At 40.1% G+C, this 16,152-nt stretch overlaps 1 protein-coding gene across 1 annotated transcript in view; it reads left to right on the top strand.

The window, feature by feature from the left end:
- Stam2 (signal transducing adaptor molecule 2) overlaps positions 1 to 13,432 on the top strand; it is a 49,614-nt gene extending 36,182 nt beyond the window's left edge. Inside the window, exons 11-14 of the mRNA XM_036184925.1 lie at positions 448 to 502; positions 4,854 to 5,004; positions 8,770 to 8,939; positions 10,610 to 13,432. Coding sequence (XP_036040818.1) covers positions 448 to 502; positions 4,854 to 5,004; positions 8,770 to 8,939; positions 10,610 to 10,832 — 599 coding nt within the window. The 3' untranslated portion in view covers positions 10,833 to 13,432. The remainder of the gene's footprint in view (positions 1 to 447; positions 503 to 4,853; positions 5,005 to 8,769; positions 8,940 to 10,609) is intronic.
- The last annotated feature ends 2,720 nt before the right edge of the window (positions 13,433 to 16,152 follow it).

Genomic DNA, 16,152 nt, shown 5'->3' with positions numbered 1-16,152 from the left:
GTAGCTAGTTCTGTTATCTCTTATCAGCCTTGTATTTTAAAATGTCTTAAATAGATGAAAATGTTCCTGTTTAATGTGCGGGCACATGTGTACATACTTTATACAGTATGGGCCAGGTTTGCTTTACTTAGCTAGTAGTTCTGTACATACTCTCCAGAGTTTGGGATAACTGTCACAGTTATCCCTCTATAAACTTGGCTAATGGCTCCAGGAACATGATGAGATTTTTATTCTAATTCTGACTTTGCCCTTGGTCTGTAATAATAGTATATAGTAGCAGAAGTGCAGTAAATGTGGTTAAAAATAGATCCTTTATCATCTCTTCTCTGGCATAGGCTTACTTCTCTATAATTTCTATGATGATGTATATTCTCTTGTTTAGAGATTGTTAAAACTGACTTAAGCTGTATTAAGTTTCTATATTTGTAATTATTTCTGTATTTACAGATATTTGCCAACAGATGGGTCCAATGATAGATGAAAAGCTTGAAGAGATTGATAGGTGAGGTTTTCCATGCAGTTAAAAACAGTATCATTTTCACATGTTTACTTGTTTTGAGCGAGCTTTCAACTGGTGAAAGTGCTTCTGGAGCTGTCAGCTACTGCAATTACTGTTTAGTTGCCAAACTCTTAAAGCTGGTTGCTTGTAGTGCTGTTTATTTTGGGAACATTCTTTATCATCAGTGGTAGTAATGTGGTATGCATAGAGTCATGGACTCTTGCATTTGATCCCACCAAATGCTGGAATTGAGTAATAAAGAATAAAGTGAAGTGAGGACAAAATGAAAATGGGAGTTTTAGGCAAGCATTGACCTGCTACAGACCCAAGAGTGACATCTGTGTCCACTGCAAGTGAAATTTCTCTCTTTGAAGGGCTAAATGCAATGTAGCAACTTGTCCTGTCTTCTCTCGTGTCTCTGTGTTCCTGTCGTCCTTTCGGTCCCTTTTCTCCCTGGTTTTGCTGCTCTTGAGAAGGGGCAGCGGTGCTGCTGGGTCGGCTCTCAGCTGTCAGCTTCCGACTGGGCTCCACACCATTCCGTCTTCCCAGCTCCTCTCTGCACTGAAGGAGCAATTTGAGGAATGAAGTCCAGGGAAGGAGTTACTCTCCATTCTTCTCCCTTTCCAGCCCCTAGCCATTGAACTGCTGTGTAAATAATACAGGAAGGAAAGGATTAGGTTGTTTACTTTTCTAATAGATTTTTTTTTTTAAGTAGGAATAGTAAACGTGATGATTTGTTCAAGGAAAAAATATTTTGTTCTGGGTTGGGGATTTAGCTCAGTGGTAGAGCGCTTTCCTAGCAAGCACAAGGCCCTGGGTTCGATCCTCAGCTCTGGCAAAAAAAAAAAAAAAAAAAAAAATTTGTTCCATAGAGTATTTTTTATTTATATGTGTGTTTTACCTTCATGTATGTCTATGCACCATGTCTGTGCCTGGTGCCTGCAGAGGCCTGAAGAGGGCATCAGATCTTCTAGAACTGGAGTTACAGATGAGTATGAGCTGAGAATTGAACTTGGGTCCTTTGGAAGAGCAGGCAGTGCACTTAAACATTGAGCCATCTCTCCAGCTCCTCCATAATGTAATTTTACAAATCCTTGTGTTTTTACATAAATGAAGTAATCAATGGTAGATTGATCATATTTTTGGAGAAAGCATCACACACCTACTTATACATCTGCTACTAGTGATTAGTGAGTAATCAGACTGGAAAAGTTGAAAGAAAATGACCAGTTTGCCATAGGTGTGGCTAGGAGTATAGGGACACATTTCCTTGGGCCGAAAAATTAACCAAACCATTTGAAGTCCATACTAAACCTGGGGAGATACACAATGATCAGATGTTGTGGTATTCAGCTCAGTGTTATTTATGACCGTAGAAATGCAGCTAGCTAAAATGCCTTTCAGTGTGAGATTGGTTTTCAAAATTAAAATTCTATTATTTCATAGTAGAAATTATTGCCATTGATAAATATTTGTTGATATGGAATGATGCCATATCTATAGGGTAAAATATGACAGTGTAACCTTATTTTTGTTAAATAAAAAGAGTATCACTAAAGAAAAATATCTAAAGGGATTAAAACTCAGAGTCCCTGTTTCTGATGTCAGTTAACTTTGAAGAGCGGCTGTTAAGCAGTGAGTCGACTAGCTGGTGTCTGTGTTTCACAGCAATGGGTCCAGACACAGCTGCTGTGCTAGACAGTGCTTTTCAGTCCCCTGGTTGTTTGCTCCAGTCAGAATTCAAAGATAGATATAAACCACTTTTCCTGTGAGTGAGTCATCAATAGTTTGCTATTCCTATAGGGTGGGAACTCTGTTGTTAGAAAATTAAATTGTCCGTTTCATCTTGTCAACACAGAGTGAAACCCCATAGCATTTACAACCTCAGGCATTACAGCTGCTGTTCTGTTTGACTAGGTTACAGACTGTTGTGACCTGATTCTCTACGGCCTTCCATAAATAATTATTCACCATCACATTGTCCTTTTCATTCTTCCTTTGTGTACCCAGCTTGTCTCTTTGCCTATTTTCCTTTGCACCATCTGGCACCACCTTGCCTGTGCCTCCTTCCTCCGGACGAGCTTAAATCCTAGGCTTTCCTCTGCAGTCCCCAGCTCATATTAATCTCCTCTAAATTCTGTATTCTCTCCCCGTGTCATAGAGGCTTGTACTTGGTTTTATGTTACACCACTTTCAGTGTGTGTTTGTGTGTGTGTACTTTTGAATTTGTCTTCTACTAATAGGGACTCATTTGTCCTCTCTTGTTGCAGTATAGTTTTGAGCACAATTCAGTAAAGCTTGCTTTTGCTTTGGATTATCTTAGATCTTGAAAAGTGGTTTCATGCATGATGATCATGGCCTTCCACTGCTCTGCCAGTGTTTCATCAGTGTGCTGGGTTATATAGACCAGATTCTTAGGTTAATTCCTAGTCATACATTTGCTCGTACACACACCTAATTTCTGTACATTGGGTGCTTTGCAGTAGATACTTCTGAAGATCGTAGCCTGCTCACAATCATTGCTAGAGAAGAAACAGCACCAAAGGTGCTCCTTTTACCAAAGGAGAGATGGCCATTTGTGTGGTGGGTTATGTTTGTTTGCTTGCTTCTGCCTCCCCCTCGCTATAGACTGAACCATGTTCAGTATAGACTTGCAGTAGCCATTTCTTGTATAAATTTGTCCATTATAAGTTAGCACTTATTACTTCCAGGGGACTAGGCAGAATTACACCAAATCAGAAGGATTTTTGCCCTATATTCCCCGGGCAATGTGGAAATGTTTGTTTGGATTGGTTGTTATACAATAAGGTACTTGGTTTTATTTACTTCCTCACAACCACCAAGTCAATAAAGAATAGTGGAGACTAGCTTGTATATATATTGATTTTACTTACATTTTCTTGGTAATATTTAGAAAATTTTTTTACTTTTATGGATTCTTTGTGGATTTCACATCATACATTCCTATCCCACTTATCTCCATCCCTCTATGCTTGCAACCTCCCCACAAATGAAAACTAAATTTAAAAGAAAAACCAAACCAAAAAAAAAAAAAAAGAATCGTTGTAATGTGGACTGTTGAGACACACAGTTTACCATTTAGTCTGTTCATCTTTACTTGGAAGTGTTCATTGCCACAGGTGACTGGTGTGACTTGAGGCCTCTGGTTTCTACTACACTACCAATTAAAGGCTCTTGCTGGGGCTCCTCTTGAGTGTCCTGTTGCCCTGTGTCATGGAAATCCTGCTGTTTTGGATCTATAGATTTGTCCCCATCACATACTCCAACAGTTCATAGATTGGGTGGATGTTGGTTGGGCCAACTCTTAGCCCTGGTTCTGGACCTGGGTAGTAGCTGGGTTGGTAGCTTGCTAGCTTTTCCTCATTGTCACTACTGGGATGAGCTCTCCACCACTGCCTTGGCTAGCTCACTCAATGCAGCCTACAGCATGGAACAGGACCAGTTCTGCTCTTGGGCCCTCAGATCCAGGTCTTCCTCACTCATATGGCCAGGACCAGCTCTGCTGTTTTACCCAGGCAAGGTACAGGGCCCTCTCTCCTGATTGCTTGATTGCTGTAGGGGCATACAAGGGGGCCAGGGTCATCTCTCCTGCCCTCAGGGCTGGCTCTCCTGCACCCAACAGCAGGGTCAGCTCTAGTTTACTGCCCACGCAGGGTGCAGGGCCTGCTCTCCTGTGTCTGCAGCTGATATAGGGCAGGGCTAGTTCTCTTACTCTCCTGACTCTGGGGTCAGCTCTCTCTCCTGCCACAGGTGGCAAGGGGTGGAGGGGGGAGGACATCTTTCCCTTACCCATGTCACTACATGGCAGATGAGGGGTTAAATAATTTTTCAGTTGATTATCTCAGGGATCTAAGCGAGTTAAAGTGTGTGTGATTTTTTTCCCCATCATGCTTTTGTTTAAGTCACAATATACTTCACAGAAGCTCTGGGTAGCACTTGCATATTGTGTTAGTGAGATTTATAATGAAGGCATAGACTTTTACTTCAATTGGGACTATTTTTCTTTGTAATTGAATTTTCAACATCAATCTATAATATACTAAAGTAAATTCTAGCACAAATTATGAATTGATTTCCATTTATGAGGTTTAGATCTGACTTTTCCATATTATTGGGAAGACTAATTATTGCCTGAATTCAATGATTTCCCATATTACTAGGAAGACTTATTAGGAAGACTAACTATTGGCTGAATTCAACAATTTCTTCTCTCAGTTTCCCTTTCTGACTATCCTTTTATTGCATATGAAAAAAGCCTTTTGAGGTATGAATAAAAATGTACTAAACTTAAACAATCCTGTACATTTCTTGAAAATACTTTCTTCTCTATCAGGCGGCATTCAGAACTGTCTGAGTTGAATGTAAAGGTCTTGGAAGCTCTGGACCTATATAACAAATTGGTGAATGAGGTACCTGTCTATTCAGTCTATGCAAAGCTTCCTCCAGCACATTACTCATCTTCATCCTCTGGGGTTCCAGTGCAGGTGAGCATTGCTTTTGAGAAAATATTCATCTTTTTTAAGTTAAATGTTTAAGAGCATATTAAAGATCTATTGCCCATGAATGAAATTATAAAACTAGGGTTGGAGAGGTGGTTCATCCATTACAGGCTAGACTCACAACCAAAAAAAAAAAAAAAAAACCAAAAAAACAAAAAACAAAAGATGAAACTACTGTGTCAGCTTCCTTCACTATGACAAAGTACCTGAGAAAAATCACCTCATAGGAGGAGAGGTTTATTTGGCCTCCTGATTTCAAATGTCTCTGTTCATGGCCAGCTGGCTCCATTTCCCCAGGCCTGAAAGAGTGTGTGTGGAGCACAGCCACCTCATTCTCATGGCAGGTGGGAAGCAGAGCAGTGAAGATCCAGGCCAAGATAAACCTTCAGAAGCCCTAGTGAGCTGTTCTGTCCAGCAAGTGCTCACCTTGTAACCCGATCAGCTATAGACTCACTACCAGATTGATCCGAACAGCTGAAAGCCAGTCCTCCCAACACCCAGCCTTTGATGTGCAGGGGTAGGGGTCTTCATACTCACACCTCGACACTGCACTTTGATGGTCTCAAGGAAGTATTGTCTAGACACTATTCACTGCAAAGATTAGCTACATGATTCCACGAACACATTCCAGTTCTTTTTTAACACAATGGAAAGACCATTAAGTGTATTAAAGGTGGGTTATGCTTCTTTGTATGCCTTTCTAATAATACATAATAATATGTATCTATTCTGTAGATATAATCCCTTTATTATGTAGGTCTGCTGTGTAAATCTTCTGGGTACTACTCAACAAGGAGACTAAATATTTCTTTAAAAACTTCTTTCAGGATTTGTCTTAGGTAGTTATTTAAAGAGTAGTTAATGAGCTTCTTTTTGTTTATTCTCTCATATATTACATTCCAATCGCAGTTTCTCCCTTCATTGGTCCCAGTCCCTCCTCACAACTTCCCCTCTCCCCCAGATCCACTCTTTCTTTTCCTTCAGAAGAGAGCAGGCCTCCCAGGGACATCAACCAAACATGGCATGTCAAGTTACAATAAGACTAGGCACATCCCTTATTAAGGCTGGACGAGATAATACCAAGCTAACAACCGTAACCTACATACATGCAGAGGACCTAGATCAGACCCATATAGGCTCCCTGAATGTCGCTTCAGTCTCTGTGGGCCCTAGAGCCCTGGTTAATATGGGTCATTTTCTTTATGTGTCCTTGACCCTTCTGGCTCCTACAGTCCTTCCTCCTCTTTTCCTGCAGGATTCCCTGTGCTCTGCCTAATGTTTGGTTGTGGGTTTCTGTATCTAAGATCTTCTAGTCTCAGAGCATGCCTTATATTTTTTTTTCTTTTCTTTTTCTTTTTGGAGCTGAGGATCGAACCCAGGGCCTTGCACTTGCTAGGCAAGTACTCTACCACTGAGCTAAATCCCTAGCCCCCACTTTGTATTTTCTTAGGTTTGTAACTTCCAAAAAATTTGTTTTAATTATTTATTTATTATGTATACAGCATGTATGACTGAAGGCCAGAAGAGGGCACCAGATCTCATTACAGATGGTTGTGAACCACCATGTGCTGGGAATTGAACTCAGGACCTCTGGAAGAGCAGTCAGTGCTCTTAACCTCTGAGCCATCTCTCTAGCTCCCCAATTTTTTTTTTCTTTTCTTTTTTTTCTTTTTTTTTAAAGGCAAGCAGTGGTGTTGCATCCCTTTAAGAGAAAGAGGCAGTAGATCTCTGAGTTTGAGGCGAGCCTGGTCTACAAAGTGAGTTCCAGGATGGCCTAGGCTACACAGAGAAGACCTGTCTCAAAAAAAAAAGTCTGTCATGACGCTTTGCTACAGGCTGTTTGAGGTGTAGTTGCCATAAGCTACCCATTAACACTATCACTTTTCTAGTACTTTCCATGTTTTTGTGCTTGCCATCTGATATTAGAATACTTAATTTTTTTAGTATCCCCAATTCTGAAACATTTTCTAAATTTTAGACAATTAAGTTTAAATTGAACATGGATGAGCAAAATTCATGTTAGTTTATGAAAACCAGTATTCAACAGTGTGTCAAGGAGACACCAAGGAGAAAAAGTAGAATGTGGGTGCATAATTAGATGATGTAACATGATATAATTGCTAAGTTTTTTTTTTTAATGGTTACTGTGGTAACTGTCATACAAGACAAGAAGCATTTATCAAATATGCCATGCTGTGAACTTTATGAAGATTACGTATGAGCTTAGAAAGGATTTCTGGGTACAAAAAGACTCCTAAAGTTAATCCACTATTACTTCTGTTTTCAAAAATCTATTTGTTGCTTCTGTGAAAGTGGAGCAAAGCAGAGGTGTGTCCCCCTGTGCAGTAGAACTATGTGTCTGTAAGGGTACTCATTCCCGTGCCAGATTTCTGTGCTGCAGTCCGTCTACAGCTGTTCTTTGTTTTCCTTCTTAAGGCTTTGAAGGGGTTACTTTTTTCATACAGCCTCTTAATATATTAATTGGCATGTGAGTTTGTTTGAAATATTCAAAAATTCTCATTCTATTTGAAAGATGTATCTAGTAAAAGTGGATGGGATTATAGCACCATTAGTTAGTCTGAAAAGGACATTTAGAAACCGTGAGCTGCTCATGTCTGCTCCTACAGTCTCAGCCTCTTGGCAGTGGGGTTGCCAGTCAGCGCTAAAGAGATAATGTCATTGCACTTAATATAGTTATTTGGCATGCCTACTGTTCTAAATTTTAATGTGATCTTTGCTTTAAACAAAACTGGACCAGTGATTACTACTGTATGGTATTTATTAAACATGTGGATTGTTTTGAATGCTGTCCTTATGGAGCTGTAACTATGAAAATTTCGTAGGTATAAGAATCTGGTGACTTTTTGTGGTTTCCTGAGGATGCATTTTGTCTTATCCTCACAACTCTTTTCTCTCTTATCTTCTGAAGACAGATGTCTTAGGGTTTTATTGCTGTGAAGAGACGCCATAACCAGGGCAACTCTTATAAAGGAAAGCATATTTCATTGGGGCTGGCTTACAGGTTCAGAGGTTAAGTGCATTATCATCATGGTAGAAAGCATGGCAGCACACAGGCAGACATGGTACTGGAGAAGGAGCTGAGAGTTCTACATCTGGATCAGCAGGCAGCAGGAAGAGAGATGATGCTGGGCCTGGCTTGAGCATCTAAAACCCCAGAGCCCACTCCAGTGACACACTTCCTCCAACAAGGCCACACCTCCTAATAGCGCCACTCCCTATAAGCTGATGGGGGACATTTACATTTAAATCACTAGAACAGGAGATGTGGTACATAAGGCAGAGGGGACCTGGCCCCCTGGCTCGCTCTTACAACCTTCTATTCACCAGGGAGGACTTGGAGGAGTCATCCTGGAATGAGAGTAAAGAGTTGTCGTTCTCATGGTAACCTGGAGTAATCATGGGTGGCTTCAAGGGACAGTTCTGTGGCAAGATGTATGTTGTTTTAGGCATTTCTTGATAGATTCCAACTTTCTACTTTAAAATAGTCCCCACTTTTTTCTTCAAGACTCCTACAAATTCAAAGAACAATTCAACACATTGTAAACGTTTATTGATTAGACATCATGAGTTGGAAGCTCTCCACTTTTTGTTCTGGTGTGGAAAGGTTGGTAGAATCAGATTGTTCCCCAAATAATTAAAAACTTTATTTCCTTTAAGTCTTAAAGCTTTAGATATGTTTAGTAAATGATTGAGAAAGCAAGGTATCATTTTTTTCTCTTTGATTAATAGACATATCCAGTTCAGTCACATGGTGGAAACTACCTGGGTCATAGCATTCACCAAGTGTCTGTTGCCCAGAGCTATGGCCTAGGACCCGACCCTATAGGCTCACTGAGATCTCTGCCTCCAAATATGAACTCCTCAGTAACAACACACACTGTCCAGACTCCATATTTAAGGTAAGTTTTGGAGAGCTGTGTTAATTTTTCTTAGTTTTAGAATGAGAACCTACAGACTCTTCTACTTACAGTAATATTCCTGAATTTTACTGTTGTTGTTGTTTGTGGTTTTGAGACAAGGTTTCTCTATGTAGCCCTGTCTGTCCTGGAATTCATTCACTGTGTAGACCAAACTGGCCTTGAACTTGTAGAGATCCATCTGTCTGCCTCCTGGGTACAGACATCAAGGTGCGTGCTCCCACACACAGATCTCAGTATTTACTCTTAAGGTGGAGCTGCGGAAGCAGCCATTACTACTCTCACTAACTGAGTGACGCTGCCTTTACTTCAGCTGATGCCTTGATAATTGCTAAGATCGAAGACCCTAGCAAAGATCTCTCACACTCTCTCAGTGTTTTGTTTGTTGTTTGTCTTTGGTTTTTCAAGATATAGGTTTCTCCATGTAGCCTTGGCTGTCCTGGAACTCGCTCTGTAGACCAGGCTAGCCTAGAACTCACAGAGATCTTCCCCCCCTCTACTTCCTGAGTGTTGGGATTAAGAGCATGCATTGCTACCACCTAGCTCCTAGACAAAGTCTTCATTTTATAGTGGTATCATAGGGCTTAATGCCATGGTGTTATTACCACTGTGCTGTGGTTAGTTAGCCTATTGAAGTAATGTCAGAGACACTTAACCTGTATATATTCCTAAATATTAAAAAAAAAAGAAAGAAAAAGTTACTGCTTTCATTCATAAGAGGAAGTAAGTTTGAATGGTGGATTTTGTTTAGTATTTTTGTACAAACATTTCTCTGAGAATCATGTTTTAAATCTTCCTATTTGCTTTATCAAAGAGAAAATGTATCAGTTTTATATGTAGTAGCTCTCTAAGCTCCCTTTTCAACTTAAAGTCCAACACTACCTGAAAAGTAAATGAATTGTATATATGGGGCAGTTAAAGTTTTGTTCTTCTGAATGACAGTAGGAATTATGAGAAAAAGCTGGTAAAATTATGAGAAAAAGCTAGTAAAATAGCAACGTTAATCCTCTGCTATAAGCAATATATTTGGTGTGATATAAAATTAAATATATTTTAAATAAATCTATGCTATAGTAGTAATAGGAGAAAAGCAAAGTCTTGCAATTTGGTATGGTTTGTTTCCCACTTAGAGTGTGAGTCAGTCAGTCTGTCTGTCTATGTGATTGATCCGTAAGTACTCTGTTGTGCAGGGTACTCTGTTGTGCAGGGTACACTGTTGTGCAGGTATACTGCTGTGCAAGTGAGCTTTTGTGGATGATACATTTTTATGCAGGCTGTACTGTTATGCAGGGTACATTGTTATGTAGGATATACTGTTATGCAAGTGTTCTCTAGCCCTGCTCTTCTGAATAAACATTTTAAAAAAATCACTCCAGGTGGTGGTGTCACGGGCCTTTTAATCCCAGCACTGGAGAGGCAGAGGCAGGTGGATTTCTGTGGGCTCAGGACCAGTTTGGTCTACAGAGCAAGTTCTAGGACAGCCAGGACTGCTACACAGAAAAACCTTGTCTCAAAAAAGACCAACCAACCAAAGTTGCGTTAACAGTAGCTGACGACTACATGAGCTTGAAAAGAAGGTGGGAAAGCATTTTTGTCATATGTTGCCGTAACTTAACATAAATGTGATTTTCTTTGTAAAATGTCTTTTGCAGCACTGGACAGGACACTGTTTCCAACCCTTCTTACATGAACCAGAGCCCTCATCTGCACTCAGCTGCTTACACACAGCCTGTGGGGATGTCAGCAGATGTGTCTTCTTACCAGAGCACAGCCTCGGGGCTGCCACAGCTGCCTGGCTTTCCAGTGGTAGCCCCTGCACCTCCGGCCGCACTGCCGCCAACAAGTTACCACCAGCAGCAGCAGCCTCTCCTTTAGAGACACACCTGGGCTGCTGGAAGTCTGCTTGGTGTGTCACGCAGCCCAGGGGATTCTGGTCTGACATACTCTAACTTTCCCCTCTCCATTAAAAAGAACCATGAATAATAAAGCACAAACCCCTACCTTACCCTGAAGGCCATGAAAGGGTTTTTTTTTTTTTTCAGTCCAGTTCGCTCGAAGCTCATCTTTTGATCAGAGGCAGCTTAAAGATGTTTCGGGTTAGTTTTGTTGAACTTTCGGGGCCCTCAGTGAGTAGCCTTATAACACTACAGTGGTATAAGATAGCAGTGTGAGACATTTTCTGTAAGGAAACCATTGTTTGCTCTAAGATGCGATTTTTGAGGAGCACTAAGGACCTTTAAACATTCTTGTCTGCATTTTTTTCCGAATTTCCCCCACCCTACTATTTTAAAAGACGAGTGTCTTTTAGTGTAGGCCTTTAGCTTACCGTGCATTTCCTTTGGGCTCCTTAAATCACAGCTGTGTGGCCAGTACTGTCGGTTTGCTCGCAGTTATGGTTATGATTGTCCACAGAAGCAAGAGCATTTGGAAGGAACACAGTGTTTTCTGTTATTAACAGTGAAAGCCATGTGTCCTGTGGCAGCAGTGGCCCCAGGAGTGCCCCACACAATGGCAGCCTTCCCTGAGGAAGGCATTCTGTCCCGGTGTTTAGCATTGTCACTGCTGACATTGTCAAGTGACTTGGATGTCTCCTGAAGGTGCTGTCCTTTGGCTTTCCTTCCTGCGAAGTCCTGCACTTCCTTCTTAGGGATTATCAGTGAACTTGAGCCAGGAGACTTACTTCATAATCTGATGGGATAGAAAGCGTCATGGCTCTGAAGTGTGAGGTGGGCGTGTTGCCTTCTTACAGAAGTGATTGACATTCCATGGTAAGCTGTCATCATGCCAAGCTCTTGGAAGAAATGTGCATTTCCTCAGCAGTAACTGTGAACCTCTGCAGTAACAGCAGGCAGTGGTTTGGTAGAAAGGGACAGGAGAGCTAAAGACTGTCTTTCTGAAGTCCAGTTTGAAATTAGTGCATAGTGCAAGATCCCACATACTGTGGGAGCTGGTGATAACCTGATAAAACTACCTATTGTACCAACTTTTTACATAACAACAAACTAGAAAACATAGATGCACATGCTTCAGATACATGATATTTAGAGTTCAAAAATGTTCCAAGCTTAATTTTTTTTTAAAAGTTAAATCTTGCGTGAATACACTTCTCTATATATTTTTAAGCAATTAATCTTTGTATTAAAACTCCATTGGAAGACAATTTGGAAATTTTGTCATTTATCTATTCATGAATATTTGATAACAATTATGTTCTTTTTTCAAAGAAACTTTATTCTAGAACATGCTACTGCATAAAATGGCCAACACTGAAGAGAACTGTCGGTCCCTGCAAGCCTGTGTTCTGTGAGGGTCTGTTTCAGTACAAGAGACTGGAAAGAGTTTCAGCCTTTCTGTAGCATTTCCTTTCGGGTGAATTTATTATGTACTTACAAGAATGTACTGCAACATGGCACCTTACTTTTCTGGAAAAAAAAAATCTTCTGTTCTTTAAAAATTAAGGAAATAAATTTAAAAGAATCCAGAGCTGCTCTTGAAAACGTTTGCATACATGGACACATCTTACCTTTCTCTTCTGAACTGTGTGTAATAAGCTCATCTTAATATTTGTGCATCTCGTGTTTAGTTCTTGTCTAAATTATAAAAGCTTTATTCAGTGGAAGCTTTTCAATCAGTGTAAATACTGTGTATTCACTAAATGGGGACTGGCCAGTAGAGCTCAGATGCTTTGGAATAATAAGACATGCAACATGATCTGTATTTAAATAGTATATATTGGTGTCTGTGAAGTTTAATATATGCAGAAGTTTCTTCCTCCTCAAAATAATTTTATTTTTTCCGTTCATAAATTTGTGTAGCAGAGTTATTGATAGCATAAAATGAAATTAAATCTGTATTGATCTGGTTTCAGTATTAGTACAAAATGTAAAGATATATTTTTTCTTCCCATGATCCTATGAACTGTACTTATTTTAAGATGTTTGTAGTTATTTATTTTCTGCCAAAGGAATAATCTACCTTCACATTTCTACATTGGGTTCATATTTAATGTTTCTAACAAAAATTTAAATTTTGTTTTTCATATAAATCTTGATATATTAGAAAGATCCTTAAAAATAGCATTTATGATATAAGACATCCCCTGAATGTTAAAGTGGGATATATTTGAAAAATGAACAGCCAGCCAACATTCTTTTTACTTGGTAATTTGTTTACAAAATTACCTACATGTTATCTTTTTACATAGCATTTAAAATGTTTTTCCATTATGCTATTTCAAGTACTTGATATCTGACTAATGATTGTACTGTACCCTGAAGATGACAATAAAGTTTCATCCAATCCACATTTTGAAAAAAAATCTGGCCTAGGGATGTAACTCAATGGTAGAGTTTGCTCTTCACATGTGGAGGGCTCTAAGTTTTATCCCTAACATTGCAAAATGGGCAAAGATGGCCTTAGACATCCTTCTCTCTTTTAAAAAGTATAGGTGTTTTATGTATATAGGTGCTTTGTCTGTGTACCACATGCTTGCCTGGTTCCCTCAGAGGCCAGAAGAGGGCATCAAATCCCCTGGGACTAGAGTTAGTGAAGGTTGTGAGCCACCATGTGTATTGGCAGTTGAACCTCGAGAGCTGAACCATCTCTCCATGCCTGAATCTCTTTTAAAGTTTTTCTTAGTGAAAAAACAAAGTGCAGGGCCCTGAGTTCAAGGACCAGAGTTGTTGAATTGTTGTCATAGTGTGGAACCAATGTTTTCTGGGGTTTTGTTTTTTATATTGTTTTGTGTTTTTGAGACAAGTTTCTCTGTGTAGTCCTGGTTACCCTGAACTCACTCTGTAGACCAGGCTGTCCCCGAACTCAAAGAGATCCACCTGCTTCTGCCTCCCAAGTTCTAGGATTAAAGATATGTATTACCAATGCCTGGCTACCAGTGTTTTTAATATTAATAAATTATAAATAATATATCATTGACTTAATGATTCTATCAAAAGGTAGTTTTCTCCTTTATTTATTTCAATTTTAGCTCATAGATAAAGGGGAGAACTCAGTTTGATTTTGTTGTTTGATTTCATTTATTTATTTATTTTTTATTTTTTTGGGTTTTTTTTTCGAGACAGGGTTTCTCTGTGTAGCTTTGCGCCTTTTCCTGGAACTCGCTTGGTACTCCAGGCTGGCCTCGAACTCACAGAGATCCACCTGGCTCTGCCTCCTGAGTGCTGGGATTAAAGGCGTGCGCCACCACTGCCCGGCTGATTTCATTTTTTAAAATAAAGTTTCTTTCCCCCATCCCCCACCCTTGAAAAATTACTATAAATTTGTGAAGCTGTTTGAATTTGACAGTTTTTATTGTTAATTGAGTCTAAAGAAATTATGTGGCTTACATGCTACAGTGAAGTGAAGTATCCCTTTTAGCTCAAACTCATGTCTACTTAGAATGTCATTTGTGACCTTACTTGGAAATAGTCTGAAGGTAAGGTTGGTTAAGGATTGTTGAGCAGAAACCATTCCAACACAGGATGGGCAGTAAATCTCTGATGGCGTCTTCATCAGAAGATGAAAAGGCAGGACCCAGTGAATGAGGCCACATGCAGGAGGAGACAGAGCTCTCCTGCCATGAGGAAACTAAGAACTGCCTGGAACCACAGAAGCTGCAGCAGGGACAGGACTTCTCCCTGAGCCTCTGATGGATCATGCTCTGTGAGCACTGCAGTTGCAGACTTCTAACCTCCAGAACAGGGAGAAAATATGTAGCTATTGCAATTAAGTCTCTAACATTAGCCCTTGGTTACAGAGTCCTGAAAAATTAGCATGCAGACGCACATAGCCAGTTCTGGGTACCTTGCATTAACGATAATAGGTTTTCTGTACCCCTCCCCAACCCCACCCCATAATAGGTTTCTCTGCTGATGTAGTAAGCAAGATCAGGGCGAGAAGGCAACTTTAGGAGAGAGCAGCAATAGCTGCCAGGAATTCAGAACTGGGCTCTTTGGTACCTTTCCTTTTTTGGGAGACCCTGAGTGGGTGGGGTTTGGAGAGAGAGACAGGAATGGGGCTTTCCAGATCATGCAGGGGTAAGCTGGAGGTTCCAACTGAATAAACGTTGACACAGGAGTTGTCAAAGATGCATGTAGTCCAGTGGGTAGTTTTTTTGTTTTTTTTTTCTTAATCCTTACTAAACCACGATGAAAATCCACGTTGATAGATGAATCTAAACCGCTACTAACCCATAATCCCATTTTAATGATTTGTTTCCCCACATCTGTGTTTTAAGTATTTGTTCCCTTTATGCCAGAGATGTTCACAGGTAACAAGATCACTGTTGATTCTGTATTTACCATCCACACCTCTGCCCATCGTGAGTAGTGGAAAGTTGCTGCTGAATAAATATTGAAAGACAAAGAAGGGCAGAACTGGGTAGAGACAAAGGCTGCTGAACAATGGAGATTTATGGTTTTAAAAAAGGGAGGGGGTTAAAAATAAAAATTCTTCCAAAGCAAGAAATAATTATAATGGGATTTAAGTGTATGTATTCACAAGTCACCATGAGCTTGAAAACTAGACAGTTTTCTGTTTGACTCTTTCACTTAGTGTTTTCTTGTTTGTGTTACTGGTGACCACACCTAGAGCCTTGAGCTTGTCAGGCAAATGCTTTACCACTGAGCTAAGCTTGGTGGTTTTGCTGTTTGTTGCTTTTCTTTTCTTTTCTTTTCTTTTCTTTTCTTTTCTTGTTTGTTTGTTTGTTTCCCTCGAGACAGTTTTTCTGTGTGTCCTTGGAGTCTGCTCTGTAGACCAGGCTGGCCTTGAACTCACAGAGATCCACCTGCCTCTGCCTCCCAGTGCTGGGATCAAAGGCATGCGCCACCACTGCCTGGCTTGCTATTTGTTTCTATCATAGCATGTATCAATACGTCATTTCCTTTTATAGCTAAATAATGCTGTTCCATGTGCATATCACAGCCAAGACAGGGCTTGGTCCTGCCACACTTGTTTTCTTAGTGGAATGCTTTTGCCCATTTAGTGAGTTAAATAGTGTCACTGGCCCCAAACAATGCCATGCTTTTGAAGCAGCTTGTAATTATGTTCAAGCAGTTCCCACTTGCTGGTGTTCCGTTCCTGTGTCTCTCTGTAGTAGACAGTATAATTTGTTTTATTTAATATGCATTTCTAACTAGCCATCTCATTCAAATTATTCTGTATAGAAGTCAGTAAACAAAATAATGGTACTTGCCTTCTC

Source organism: Onychomys torridus, chromosome 4, assembly GCF_903995425.1.
Source record: "Onychomys torridus chromosome 4, mOncTor1.1, whole genome shotgun sequence".
In the NCBI taxonomy this organism is placed as follows: Eukaryota; Metazoa; Chordata; class Mammalia; order Rodentia; family Cricetidae; genus Onychomys; species Onychomys torridus.
This window is presented reverse-complemented; position numbering and strand designations above follow the sequence as displayed.